General features: G+C 36.5%; 2 protein-coding genes across 12 annotated transcripts in view; one reads left to right on the top strand and one right to left on the bottom strand.

The window, feature by feature from the left end:
• The window catches only part of HSD11B1 (hydroxysteroid 11-beta dehydrogenase 1), a 46,391-nt gene extending 36,877 nt beyond the window's left edge, over nucleotides 1-9,514 (top strand). For 7 of the 8 annotated variants that reach the window (XM_039361382.1, XM_039361381.1, XM_039361383.1 and 4 more), the window contains 6 exons: nucleotides 1,406-1,543; nucleotides 2,248-2,383; nucleotides 3,403-3,465; nucleotides 5,596-5,738; nucleotides 7,936-8,049; nucleotides 9,246-9,514. In XM_039361382.1, the coding sequence (XP_039217316.1) occupies nucleotides 1,406-1,543; nucleotides 2,248-2,383; nucleotides 3,403-3,465; nucleotides 5,596-5,738; nucleotides 7,936-8,049; nucleotides 9,246-9,329 (678 nt within the window). In that variant the 3' untranslated portion in view covers nucleotides 9,330-9,514. Of the gene's footprint in view, nucleotides 1-1,405; nucleotides 1,544-2,247; nucleotides 2,384-3,402; nucleotides 3,466-5,595; nucleotides 5,746-7,935; nucleotides 8,050-9,245 lie in introns of those variants that run through there. The other variant, XM_039361388.1, reaches the window with a different exon arrangement.
• Nucleotides 9,515-9,866: 352 nt separating this feature from the next.
• CUNH1orf74 (chromosome unknown C1orf74 homolog) lies at nucleotides 9,867-13,215 on the bottom strand. 4 transcript variants are annotated; one of them, XM_039361395.1, is made up of 2 exons: nucleotides 13,124-13,215; nucleotides 9,867-10,881 (listed from the first exon to the last, which is right to left on the bottom strand). In XM_039361395.1, the coding sequence occupies exon 2, from the start codon at nucleotides 10,699-10,701 to the stop codon at nucleotides 9,901-9,903; it is 801 nt and encodes a 266-aa protein (XP_039217329.1). In that variant the 5' UTR covers nucleotides 10,702-10,881; nucleotides 13,124-13,215; the 3' UTR covers nucleotides 9,867-9,900. The 4 variants fall into 4 exon arrangements, with proteins under 4 accessions (XP_039217329.1, XP_039217330.1, XP_039217332.1 ...); XM_039361396.1 differs by lacking the exon at nucleotides 13,124-13,215 and adding an exon at nucleotides 12,542-13,117; XM_039361398.1 differs by lacking the exon at nucleotides 13,124-13,215 and adding an exon at nucleotides 12,778-13,117.
• Between the last annotated feature and the right edge of the window lie 1,421 nt (nucleotides 13,216-14,636).

Genomic DNA, 14,636 nt, shown 5'->3' with positions numbered 1-14,636 from the left:
ATTCTTCTATGGTAGGCAAAGAATCTTTCTTCCAATATTGCCCAACCAATAACCTTGCCACCGTAATAAGATTCATCATTAAAATAGTTTCTTTAACATCACAATCTTCAATAATACCTAACAAAAACAATTGTGGTGTAAACTTTATCTTTCTATTAAAAATCTTCTGAATGTTCCACCAAATCTTAATCCAAAAAGCTTTTATATTTCTACACGTCCACCAAATATGATAATAGGTTGCATCTAAGCAACGACATCTCCAATACTTAGGCTGTAAATTAGGATACATGCAAAACAATAGTTTTTTTCCCCCTTTCTTGAAGATGTGAACCACAACATTACTTGTAAGGCAATGCTGTTTTGTCTTAAGCATGTTGTTTTCTACCTGATGTGTAGAAATGACATTTTGATGAACTAGAGAAATGCACCAATTCTATAGAACACCTAGAAATGCATGTGAGTCAGGAATAATGTACCAACATGAAATTTATAAATAAGTGCAAATTAGAAAGTCTCTGCCTCAGGTCTTGGACTATCTACTCTTCTTCAGCCTCAAATTCCAGGGAACAGCCCTTCACAAGAAGAAAGCTATTTGCTGACCTTCAAAATACTTTTGAAGAGGAAAGATAAGCTGGGTAACTGTGGGAACTATGGAGGTGGATATTGCCTAAATTATATTAAATATAGCCTCCACAAAAAAGAAAAAAAGAGACTCTTTTTAATTACTATCAAAATGGAGAAACTTCAGTCACATTTAAACTATACACTTATATTGGAAAAGATCTATGAGGCTGCTGCAGAAATATGTGCTACAATGAAAAAGTTTACTACAGAACTAAGATCTAGGGATTTCACTTCAAATGTTCAAATGGACGTCCAGGCTATTTCTGACTATGGTATAAATCAAAATATATTAGAAGAATATGTTATTTGAGGCAAATAGAGAGGAGACAGTGAATGTATTGAGTTGAGTTGTTTATTTATGTTTTTACTTTGGAATGTCTGATTACCCAAACACCACGGTGTGTCCTGAGTACTTTTTCTTAAAAATTAAAAAATCAATAAAATATTTTCAAGAAGAAAGCTATTTAAAAATTGATGCCATTAATCAATTGAAGTATTGATTCATTTTGAATTAATTTTCAGCAGTATGACAGTATTTCCAATTATGCAAGGATAGGAGATCAGTTATCCATATGTATAAGCATGCCTATCATGTTCTGACATATTTTGCTTAATTGGATCTCCTATCACATCAAATTAGACATACAATAAAATCACATCAAATTAGACTTACAATAAAATTGCCATGTTTACAATGAACAGCTAATCATTTTTTTAACGAGACTGTCAAGAACATATGTTTGTCAACTTTACTAATGATAAATGATGCTATTCCTCCTAGAGAGCCCTAACTGTTGTTGAGGGTGACTGTAGCCTCTGGAAAGATCAACTTAACACCTTAAAAAAAGATTGGAGTCAACTAACTGACCAGCACACTGAAGTCAAAAACAAGCTGCATGTTTTGGAGAACAAACTGCAGGTAACCTCCTTGTGAGGCTATTTTCCAGGTTTTCATTTCACAGTAGCATTTGTCAAATTAGCAGTTTGTAGTGATAGAACTGAAAAAGAAACCATGGCTCAGACACAATTGTTACCACCATTCTAAGGACAGTAGCATATCATTACAATACATAGGAACAAAGTTGCTGCTGTTCTTGTTTATGCACCTTTACAAGCATATAGTAATTCTATCCAATACAAAAGTATATAGTAATTCTATCCAATAGCTTACAACTTAGCAGCCAAACCAGTAAATAAACATCAACAACTAAGATAAACTAAATGCAACAACTATACACATATTGAAAATGCCATATGGCCAAGAACATGTGTATCCATAATTAAAATAAAACCAGCAATCAACAAGGAATTGCAAAATTGACAGTGGGGGAATCATGCCTTAAAGAAACCCACTAGTCAAATAAGCAAAGTTATTGAAAGGATCTGAAGTAATCAGTGCTGCATTTCCCCAAACACAACAGATATAAAATACTACCATCCAGAAACTTGTTTTCAAAGAGGTAGAATTCTAGTTATCAAATTTACAGGCATCTCATTTACATGTTAAACTATCAATCAGTAAAACAGCTGTCATGTTATTTCTGCTTTAAGACTTGAATACTCTTTCATGTGATTTATAATAGCAACTCAAGTGTTCTTATTGTGCTTATTTCATGCTTACAGTGGTCAGACACCCAAAATTCTCAACTTCAACAAGCCCTAAAAGACATGGAGAATGAGTGTGCAAGTCTGTATTCAAGAATTGATAATATGCAAGAAGAAAAGAGACTCATCATGGAATATCTTGGTGAAGTGGAAGGTAAAGAGTCAACAGCAAGAATAAGAAGCTGGATTGTGGTAGAATTAATTTATGTAGAAATCTCATAAGCTTCCATTTAAATTACCTTTAACAATTAAAACAAGATTATGCAATTTATACAATACTACAAACTGAACTAAACTGAAACAGAACTGAAACTGTAAAGTTTAAGATTTTTTTCCTCCCATGTACTTTATGTATAATATTTAAAACTAACTGCCTGTTTCTGGGGTGGTAGCCACTGATTTCAAACACTAGTAAGATATTGAATAATAACTGAATAAACTTAAAATGAATAAATTACAACCAAATAAATAAACTTAGAATGAATATTGAAGAATGGTTTTTTGAATTATTCTTTCTCTGCAAATCAAAATCGCTTTATAGTAATATGCTGTTAGGTACTAGCTATGGACAAATAGAAATGTAAATGCTTCCAGGCAACTAATTTCCTGATGTGTTGTGTGATTGTTTGATCTTATAAAACAGGGGTCCCCAACCCCGGTCCGTGGATCAGCACCGGTCCACAGCATGCCAACAAGCAGGCTGCACAAACAAGCAAAGCTCCATCCTTGGGATGCAGGCAGTATTCAAAACCACATCCCTTCTGATCTGCAGGAAAAAAACTTTCTCCATGGTACCGGTCCCTGGTGCCCAAAAGGTTGGGGATCTCTGTTATAAAAGATATACCAGATAGTCCTGAAGTCTGACTTTCTCAGATAAACAATACAGTTGCTATAATAAGTTAAACTTGTTATTTTTTTAATGAAATGTACAGCTTATTTCTTGAGCCACCAGAGTATTCAAAAATTACTTGTGTTGCTCTGCTTAATGTGGTAAACAATACTGCTTCATTTGGATTTAGTAAAAAAAGAATGTCAGGGCTGCAGTGTTTAAACATCATATAGTATAGATTTCTATAGGCTAGACCTAAATCCATCTCCCACTTACAAACCTTTCTGCTCAGGCAAAAGAAAAAAAACTGCAGAAAATTATATATCATTCCTTATTCTTTTCAGGCAAGCTGCAAACTGAAGCAAGGCAAAAAATCATATTGGAGGCAACAGTTGAACATCTTCGAAGTAAGTAAAGCTGCCTGAGAAAAGTGGTAAATAATTAACTTGGAGGTCTATCATAATAGAATAGGTACATTCTTTGACAGTATTTTGAGTTAAAAGTCTCAAGCTGTTATTTTTGTTTCTTCTCAATATATCAATACTTGGGAATATAATTCCTGCAAATTCCCATCTTTACAGCTATTAGTCTCTACCATTAGTGCATTTAAAGAGGTCAGGATAGAGCCACCAGCTATATCATTGAATGTAGTAGTGATTTCTTAAGTGTGATAAAAATGACCTATATTACTGAAAACATTAGGCTTTTGAATGTGGAATAACTTTCAAGTAGGGTAGTGGTTTTCAACCTGTGGGTCGGGACCCCATTTGGGGTCGAACGACCATTTCACGGGGATCGCCAAACAACGCAGTCCGCCATTTTTTTCTCCTTTTCCTTAGCTGTGCTACTCCCTTTTATTCTATTGGCTTTTGAAAGCCAATAGAATAAACTCTCTTGAATAGAGTCTAATTCTATTGGCTTTCAAACTCCAATAGGAATTGTCCAGGCTGTCTCTGCCCTGCTGAGCCTGCCAAAAGTCCCATTCTGCAAACGGTGCTGCACCAGTTGAGTAGTTCTCGACTTACGACCGGTTGAGTAGTCCTCGACTTACGACTGGAGTCGCGGCATTAAAAAGGTTGAGAACCACTGAAGTAGGGCGTAAGTGAGACTTAAAATAAGCTAAACTGGTTAGCATAATATAACCCGAGCAAGATGAGTGCATTTGTCATAGGAATAATAATATTATTTTTGTTAATTTTACGGTAATAATTATTGTATTTAATAAAAGTAGTAGCAGTAACACAACACTAACCATATCAATACAAGATTGATACTGTATCCTGGATTATTTGGTGCTCTAAGACTGGAAGTTTTTAAGAAGACATTGGACAACCATTTGTCTGAAATGGTATCCAGTTTCCTGCTTGAGCAGGAGTTGGATCTGAAGACCTCCAAGATCCCTTCCAACTCTTATTCTATTAGTCTTTGTAGTATTTATTTCATAATCTATATTACTATTGTTGGTGATGATTAAAGCTATAATAAAATAAACAAATCTAGATAGTAGATTGTCTTTTTTTTTAGTTTCAGTTTCCTTATAAAAATAAACTGCCTACCAATGCTACATATGTAAATATATTGGATATATTTACACATGTGGTGGTACTCCATTGCATACTTCCCTCCACGTAGAGGCAATTCCATTAAGCACTACAGATTGACTGCAGTTGGTCAGCCAGTTACCAATCCATCTGGTGGTGATGCTTTCTAACCCACATTTTTTTTTATTTTATTAAGTAGTAGGTTGTGTTCTACTTTATCAAATGCCTTATTGAAGTCCAAATAAATTATATCCGCAGCATTTCACTGGTTCGCTAATTTTATCACTTTGTCAAAGGATGTAATAAGATTTGTCTGGCATGATCTGTTTTTGGCTTCTAGTTATGGCTTTTTTGCCTCTAGATGTTTGCAGGTTTGTTCCTTGATTATCTTTTCCAGGATCTTCCCAGGAATTGATGTCAGGCTGATTGATCTGTAGTTTCATGGATCCCTCTCCCCCCCCTTTTTTTTGGGAAGATTGGGACCACATCAGCTCTTTTTCAGTCCTCTAGTAGTTCTCTGGTGCTCCAGAATCTTTGAAAGATATGGTTCAGTGGTTCACGTCTGCTAATTCTTTCAGAATCTTAGGATGTAATCTACCTGGTCCTGATGATTTGAACTTGTGTAGAGTAGATAGATGTTCTCTTACCATTTTCTTGCTTATTTTGACTTGCATTCCTAATCTGCATTTTACACAATTTTTTTATAGATTGGACTATTTTTTCTTTTTGTTTAAAGACACATGCAAAACATTGAGTTTAACAGTTCTGCTTTCTTCCTGCTGCTTGTTACCTTCTTGCCATTTTCTCCCATTAATGGACCAATCGTTTCCTTGACTTTTTTTTCTTTTACATGTTGAAAGAAGTGTTGATGTTTCTGACTTGTTGCAAGCCTTAGTTCATTTTGAGGTTTTAATTCATGCATTTATTGAACAAGACAATCATTCTGCAATATCATAGGAATCCAAGAATATGTTTCTAATATCATTGTTTTTATAGAGCAGACTGCCGCAGTGCCCAATGAAGTTCTCAGTTGGGTGACAACTAAGCAGAATGTCCAATTAGAGGATGAAGAGACAGAGAGTAGCCTACGAGAAGAACTGCAAAAAAGGACATCTCAGCTTGCAGCTAAGAAAAAAGAGGTGAAAGGTCATTCAAGCAGCTAATAAGTTTAAAGGATCTCATTAGGAGACTGTTATCTGTGAATATCTTACAATGGAACTATGACATTTTGTATTATCAGTTCGTATCTCATCAAGCTAGTATCTTGCATTTGATCTCTTACATGCATTATTTCAAATTTCTCTTACACTAAATATATGTCCAACTGCTTATCACCGATAGTAAACTCATATTCTCTTTCAGTTGACAATATATGCCGATTGTGTATGAAAAGGCTGATCATTGCTGTATTATAATAATGTACTCTTAATCCTATCATATGCAAAGACGTGGAACAGAGGGACTGATCCAGATCCCATATTGGATTTCTCACATCCAAACACTAATAGAGCACCTCAGTTTTAGTTTATGTTAACAAAACAGCTAACATTTTCCCTGATCACAAATCAAATGTGAAAATCAAGCCCATATTGTTTTGGTTATTTTGCTAATTAAAACTTGTACTTGATACTATCCCCTCAATTAGGAACAAGGGCAAGAAAAATAGCATGTATATCATAAAAATAACTAGTGTTCTGCCAAAAATTTATTCCACATCTTTTCATCCATTCTTACTTAGATGAACTGATAAAATAAATTGTTCTCCTAAAAGAAATTTTCAATCAATACCATATTTCACCCATGAGGCGTTCAGCACATAGTTACATGCAAAGTAGACAAGGATGTGTAAATATCTTGCATTTCATTGTACAATTGTTGTGAATTTTGTGGCTTTCAGTGATTCGGTTAAAACCCAAGCAATTTATTATGAGTCAACTCTTTTCAAAGTAGATCAGGAACCATTGGCATAGGATGACAAAAAATGCTTTTAAACAGTATTGAAAAGACCTTTGGCTGTTGTCACATTCGTCTCCTTAAGTGCTGTTCTCTAATTAAGCTAGTCTTCTAAATTTAAGCTAAAATTAAGAAAGGATTTAACATCCCCAATCCCTTTGTTCCTTTTGCTATTAAGGTTGGACTCTTAACATGAATCTGTGACACCATCTTGGTTAAGGTTTTCCATGCTAGTATCCATTTTAGTTTCAAATCGTCCCCAATGTTTCTTAATTTCACTGCTTCTCGCCTCTCTCAATTCCAAAATATATGAACAATTCTGTAATATATATAAAGTTTCCCAATGAAATGCAAGGCTCGCAATGGGGACTGTGACATTGAAACCTTAAAATAAAATGCCATAAGCTTAAGACTTTTCTAATACAATACATTGCAGCTAATTTTGACACAAAAAGAAGCTTCTTCCCCCAGAGTCAGCAGGAACCAGTTTTTTCACCTGACAGTATGCAATATGCCAAGAGTGCTGTACAGACACAAACTGATAGGGATGCATTCAGGTGCAAATGTAAGGCATAATTCCCAATGTGGCAGGATGGTACATTAGGACCATTTCTTGCCGATCACATCTATTCGACCCACTAGAGCGGGGATGAAAGGAATGTTGCGGGTCTCGTCCCCTAAGGAGATACATCTGGCTGAACTCAAAAGAAGGCCTTCTCCATGCTGGTTCCCTCTCTCTGGAACATCATTCCCGAGATTAGGCTGACTCCCACTCTAACACTCTTTTGGAAGGCACTGAAGACCTGGTTCTACCAGGGGAACCCAGAACAGGATGGAGCCTGCTAGTTTGAATGTGTGTTGTTACTGGGGTGGTGTGGTGGGGTGGGGGGCTATTATTTTATTATTTTCTTGTTATTTTTTATTCTTTTATATGGTGTTTTTATATCTATGTAAGCCACCATATGCAACTAGGTAGCAATATAAATTTTCTAAATATATAAAATAAAATAAATGGTATAAACATACTTTTTAAAATTTTTAATTGTAGTTTCTGAAAATAAAGATCTATATTCTGTGGAATGAAGAAGGAAAACTAGAACATAAATTATTAAACAGATGTTTATATTCATAATTTCACAGTAATTCGGAAAAGCTGTATCTAACTAGCAGCTTTTATTTGTTTCTTTAAAGTAAAATCAGCCAGAATTGTACATACTGCAGAATTTTAGCAGCTTGATCTTAGAAAACGCTGGGGTTTGCAAAAATAAGAATGAGGAATGGCAGATGGCTTCTTGGGTTCATGATACCTACCCTACCATAAACCTTTTTATTAAAACAATATAGAAAACAGTCATTTTAAGCATGTTTTGTTTTCTTGTCCAGTGCACTGATCTCTGTCATAAACTAGAGATCCTGAACAATGAGTATAGCAGTTGCCTTGCCAATTTACAACAGTGTCGTGATGAATTCAAGCACTCTCAAAACAAGCAAGCCCAGGTAAGAGGCTTTGAACTTCCATTTGTGCTATTTAATCTTGCAAGCTTAATCATCAAAGATACAGTACAGATTTCCCCAATCAACTCGGCTGTCAACGCTGCTAATATTGAGTATTCTTGCTTTGACAAAATATGCAGAACTGTCTGGCACTCTTAGAGTTAACTCAGATGACAATGGAGAGAGAGAGAGAGCAATTTCCGGAGGGCTTCAGAAGGAAGTGAACTTTTGCCCCCCCCCCAGGCTAGTTGGAGAACGTGACTCATGACAGCAAAAGAGGAAAAATGCTAGCAAAAATAACTGCTCTAGGGTGGAGACTTCAGATCTTGGCATCCATCCATGATGTGCCAACAATCTGTTATACTGTTAATAAAGGCTTTTAAGATAAACAATGCCTGGAAGTTCTTTGAAGTGTTTCATTAGTCGGAACCTTGACATCGGCATTCTACAGAAATTGGGATTCAAATGCCCAGAATTCCCATAAATCCATCAATTTACCTCAAAGCTAGCATATCTAGAAGTTGAAATCCTAACCAATCCAAAGAGTTCTTGGTTGAGGAAACTGTTATAGTCCACCTTTCTTGTTTTGGTACCCTGCTCATGGATTTGAACTTAAATGTTTCAAAAATAAATATGCATATATATGCAACAAAAATAAAGATATTGTAATGTTACATTACTATTGAAGAGACTGGATGCCAAGCAAGACTTCATAGAAAGCCTGAGATATACAAACTGGGTATTTTTAAATTAGACATGTACAAAAAATATTTTTTATTATTATAACCCGCCAGAGTCACTTAGGTGAGATGGGTAGAAATATGAATAAAATCCCTTTATACGCTTGTAATTTTCTTAAGACCCATGCACAAAAGATTCATCTTGTGTCTCTGTAGTGTTTACGAAATGTAGCTTTTAAGATAATCTTTTTACCAAAACACACTGAATAAAATTGAGTCATAATTCATCTATCTTCAGCATCAACCCTATAGTTTTATTTTTTCTTTCTTGTCATTGCGGGGGGGGGACTTTTACTTCCGATACATATATTTTAATCAAATAGAGGTACAAGCTTCTCTGAAATAAAATAACAATGTGAAAGCACAATAAAAATGTCACTACATGACCAGGTGTAATTGGGTTTTTTCTGTGTACTTTATAATCAATTTACTATCTCTAAATATTTTATCTTTTTTCAGAGAAAGCATGATCATTGGATTCCTATCATAATGGTAATAATAGTAACAGCTCTGGTATCTTATTTAAGCAACTTTACACCTTGAACATACCTTGTCTTATTTGCCTATAACTGACTGCACTATAGCAGTCTAAATTATCTCAAATGCTTAGTATTTCAATTTTAAAATGCTTGTAAAATTAACTGCATATTGTAATGAAGGAGTTTGTCTGCTTGGTTTTGCGTATTGCTTAGTTTTTGTACAGTTATTATTAAAACCAAAGCAACAAATATTGATTGTATGCCTATCCATATACTACTGATCTATATACATTGACACAATCACCATTCTTACAGTTTCAAAAAACTTAAGTTCCTCAATTCACTTAAGTATTACTTGACCATATTGGAATTGAAATCATTGCCTATTTTAGCTGGAGAATTCTTTTGCCTGGAATTTGGAATAGATTGTTCAATAATATATTCTGGAAAAATAGGCTAACCTGAAATAGATTCTGGGAAATTTAAGCATGAAGGGTATCCTGAATGCTGCTGAAAGTGCGCACATTTTAAAAAAACACTGACATAATTGCTTAAACTAAGCTGCCAAATTGCTTTTAAAGAAATCAGTAGAATACTGTGGAGAAGCAACGCTATCTATGAATTGTGATTCATATTTACAAGGCCACTGCTGATAGAACAACCACCTCATTTGCAATGCAGAGATTAGCAAATTCTTTCTGAGCTTTAAAAGCATCCTTGAGTTTTTCACACCATGTGCTGAGGTTCATTTTCATGTCTGGATACAAGAGTTCTGGGATACTGAAAGAGTAAAACCTAACTCTGAAATCACTGTTTACCATACAAAATATGGCTTGAACAGTAAACACTCTCAGTGGAATTAGTGTAAGACAATTATCAGAACTCTTCTGAGTAGGAAAATTATAGGATGCTGGATACCCTAGCAATACACCAAATAGAGTACAGAGATTCCATTCAGTCGAAAAAATTTCACTTGAAGATATTGTCTGAGATGTATCTTCTGTTAGTACTTTAATATGATTTAATATTTCTGACAGATGGCTTTTTATAAGATTCACATTTTCTGAGTTACAAAAGGTAGGACATGGTCTATAAGCAGAAACATCAATGAAAGTGACATTATTGCTAAGCAGGACTGATTCCAGACACAAACACATCAGTCCCAAGTTGATTATTAGAACATTTTCGGCTATATTAAGAACATGTAACCGACATGTAAGTTGAAGGGTAGTTTGAAGATGTTGAACATAGTCCAGAATCTGAGAAGTCCCAGCAGAATTGTAATCATACAGAAAAGCTGGTTTTAAACCAGCTGCTACTGCCAATACCTCCCCAGCTACATTCAAGGAGGCTGAAAATGATAATCTTTTCTTCTTTCCAGTTTTAAGATGATGTTGAGCTGCCTTAATGAGCAGTTGTGTCAATTGCTCCGCCATTTATAGCTCATTAATTAGAGAGATAACTCTATTAAAGAACTCCAGAAACACTTGATTGTCCACTGGCTTTAGACATCTGCTTCTTCAGCCAGGCCTTAGGAAATAGTAAAACATCAATTCATAGTGATGTAACAAAAATAATTAATAGTTTCATTTTTATAAATGAGTCACTGAAGTAAGCTGAAAGAAATAATAAACAGAAGATATGTGAGGGAAATGAGCAATGGAAAGTTTGACATACATGTAATTCATTCTGAAACAAGAATGTAATATAGAATTATACATGCTAAGTTCAGAAAAGAAAACAGAAAAGTTCTCAGAAAAGAGAATGAATGCTCAATTTTTACTGCAGTCGGGATAAGCTTCACATTGCATCTACAGGTGAAACCTCATTCAAATCAGAGTAATCAGATGGATTTTTTTTTCACAGTAACCAATTTAGCCTTGCAATAGCAAAAATCATAAACTAGACTGTTTACTGTAAATATAAAGCATATAAGAATTAATAAAGTTGCTTCTCTGTTCAAGAGGGGAAAATAGGTGCTGGAATGCTCTCTGGGCAACCAGTTGATTATTTAATCAGCTTTCTCCTCTATTTTTTATTTATGCCTTCAAGTAATTGTTGATTCCTGCTTGGACAAGCCTTTGTAGATTCCTTGGCAAGATATTGAAAGTGGTTTGCCATTGCTTGCTTCTTGGGGTTGAGAGACTATGACTGGCTTAAGATATCCAGCTATGCTCCTGCATAAGGCAGGATTAGTACTTACAGCCTCCTGACAGTACTGTACACTTACAGCTTCTACATCAAACTGGCTTTTCCTCTCAACTTACACTGAGACAAATATTAGTGTGTTGATCTTTGTTTAAACTGTTTAGGATATAATTCTCTCATATACAGTATTCCTGTATTGCTAAATAGTACCATGTAAACCTTATACATAACAGTTCATACTATGGGAAGTCAGAGCCCCCCAGAGAAGGAAATATTAAAAGGGCAGAAAAATATATTTTATATTTTTCCTCAAAAGGACTTTTAAAAGCAGAAATCAACCTAGCCCCCAAGTCTCTCTCTTTGCCCCAAGCAGAGCCAGCCCTATATAAATGCAAATGTAAAACCATCAGAAAGCTGGAGCCAGAAGACAAAGACCTAAAAGCATATCCTACCTGAGATGGGACATAATAGGACTAACCCATTACCATCAAGTATACCAGAGAGTCACACCTAGACTCAGGTCAGGATACGTGACCCAGGAAATAGCCTCAAAGTTCATGCCACAGGAACAGAAAATTATTCCAAACAAAAGGCTAGAAAGGGTATAAAAACCTACTGCCCATGTGCTCAGGTCCTTCTTTCTTTCCTCTGGTCTTTCTGCAAGAAGCATCTTTCTGCCTCTTCAATAAACTGTAACCATCTTCCCAAAGCAGTCGCCATGTTGCTTATTTATTCCTGGCTTGGATGAACCAGGATAAAGACTTTACTTCCAACAATATAGTTAATATTTATTAATTATATATCTCCATATACACCACCAATTTGGTTAAAATGAAGACTATGAAAAAGCCCATTTTTCCCCTTGATGGAAAGAGTAAATTGGGAGTAAAGGATCTGTGCCCTTTCAGATGCTACAGTTATAATTCTCAGCCTCTGTTATCATGTGCTATCTGAAAAGTTGTAGTTCAGAAACACCTAGAGAACCATTGAGTCTAACTTGTCCCACGATACATACCACACAATACAGAAATATTAGAGGCAGTGATGGAGATGCTGTTGTTGCAAAATGGGATAAGAAAATCCAAGCAAAACCAGTAACAAAATATGTTTAAATAACAAAACACCCACTTTGCTTTTGAGATGTACATCTCACAACTTGCAAAGGATCAGTTGTTCAATCACATTAATTCCAACTTTTGTATGACGAGGTGATAATTTCCCGCTGCATTCCTTAGCCATCTGGTCCCATTTTATGTTTCCATTGCTGGCCCTTTAATAAGAGCAGGCTCTGATCCATAAAGATCACGCAGCAGAACCCAGCCCCGAATCTTGAAATAAGTGCCACAAGCCTGAAGTTATCTTACATTTGTTCCACATCTCCCAATCGCTCACCCTGGAGGTAAAAGCCAGATTCAAAACGCTAGATCGCCATCTAAATAATGGTTACGTGTGTATATTTCTTAATGTTCGGTCTGCTTAAAGATCAATTTTGTTTTGAAGTTTGAAAGAAGCAAACTCCCAAATGTGACCTGTTCATTACGCCCTATTTTCTTGGCTTTATTGAGCAATACGTTTTACATTTGTGCCCTGACTTCAATGCAAGTAGGTTGTAGTTCAGAGCGCAGACATTTAGGGGACATCGCCAAGCGACATTACGAAGCCGACCTGCCTCCAGCTGCCCTCTCTCCCTCCTAAATAGAACCCACTAACCTCCGCGAGTCTCGGCCACGCCGAAACAAACTCGGTTCCGCTCACGAGCGAATTATATTTCCGCTTCCTATACGTTGAGCGAAGGCAACAAACGTAGAGCTAGAAACCGGAAGGAAAAGGCTGGCTCTCACCGCCAACAGCCGGGCCTTAAAGAGACAGGAGCGGATGTGGGAGCGAAGAGCGAGGCTGTCCGCTGAGATGTACTAAGTTCGGGAGGCGAGGGGAAGAAAGGAGAAGCGGATTTCATCCTCCACTAGAGCTAACACCGGTATCGCCAGTAGCAAGTGTTGCGGCAAGGGCCGATTTTGCCCTGACTGGAATAGCAGCCACGGGCTCTACAGAAACCGGGTGTAGCACAGGTATCCACAGCAAACTGATTGAATCAGAATCAGAACAGAGATGGAAGGGATCTTTTAGGTCTTCTAGTCCAGCCCCCTGCTCAAGCAGGAGATCCTATACAATTTCAAACAGGTGACTGTCCAATCTCTTCTTAAAAATCCTCAGTGATGAAGCACACACAAACGTTTGAAGGAAAGCTGTTCTGCTTCCTCACTGTTAGGAAGTTTCTCCTTAGTTCCAGATTGTTTCTCTCCTTTGATTAGTTTCCATCCATTGTTTCTTGTCCTGCCCTCTGGTGCTGTGGAAAATAAATTGACCTCCTCCTCTTTGTGGCAGCCTCTCAAATACTGGAATACTGCTGACATGCTCCCCCCCCCCCAGTCCTTCTTTTCTCTAGACTAGCCAAACCCAACTCCTGCAAGTGTTCATATATTTCGTCTTAGTTCCTCCTTTGTACTTTTGTATCAGGATTGTATCATCCTGATAACAATCAAGGTTGTATTAGGATGACACACACGCAGTGCTATCATGCTTCTAACCCCGCCCGTACACACTGTATTTGTGTCTGTTTCATGCCATTCTATCAGTCGTCTTTTTGCTTTTTGTCACTGGTTCCCCACCCTCTAGAGTTGATACTTGAGAAGTCTTGAAATGGTGATTTATCGCTTTGCTCATTAAAAAGATTTAATATGAGAAGGAATAACAGAATTGGAATGGACATTGGAGGTCTTCTAGTCCAACCCCCTGCTCAAGCAGGAGACCCTATACCATTTCAGACAAATGGTTGTCTGAATCATATTGTAACTTTGAAAAGGCAGGAAAAAAATGCATTTGAGCATTTCTGAAAATTTGATTTTACAATGATTATAGCTACTAGATCTGGGTTGGCAAAATCCAGATACTCACTAGCTATAAAATGTTTAAACTGTTTAACTCTTGTCCACCATGTTAGAAGTAAAGTCTTCATCCTGGTTCATCCAAGCCAAGAATAAATAAGCAAACATGGTGACTGCTTTGGGAAGAAGGTTACAGTTTATTGCAGAAAGATGGTTCTTCAGGAAAGTGCAGAGGAGAGAGAACAGAGAGCGAGATTGAGCACATGGGCAGTAGGTTTTATACCCCCCTAGCCTTTTGTTTGGAGGTTTCCTGTTCCTGTGGCATGAACCTTGAGGCT

The sequence above is a fragment of the Crotalus tigris genome, unplaced genomic scaffold (genome assembly GCF_016545835.1).
Source record: "Crotalus tigris isolate CLP2741 ecotype Arizona unplaced genomic scaffold, ASM1654583v1 scf7180000019259.915256, whole genome shotgun sequence".
In the NCBI taxonomy this organism is placed as follows: domain Eukaryota; kingdom Metazoa; phylum Chordata; class Lepidosauria; order Squamata; family Viperidae; genus Crotalus; species Crotalus tigris.
This window is presented reverse-complemented; position numbering and strand designations above follow the sequence as displayed.

Bases quoted from the DNA above. Each gene is read 5' to 3' on its own strand.
- CUNH1orf74 (XM_039361395.1), bottom strand. From the start codon at position 10,701: ATGGCGGAGCAATTGACACAACTGCTCATTAAGGCAGCTCAACATCAT.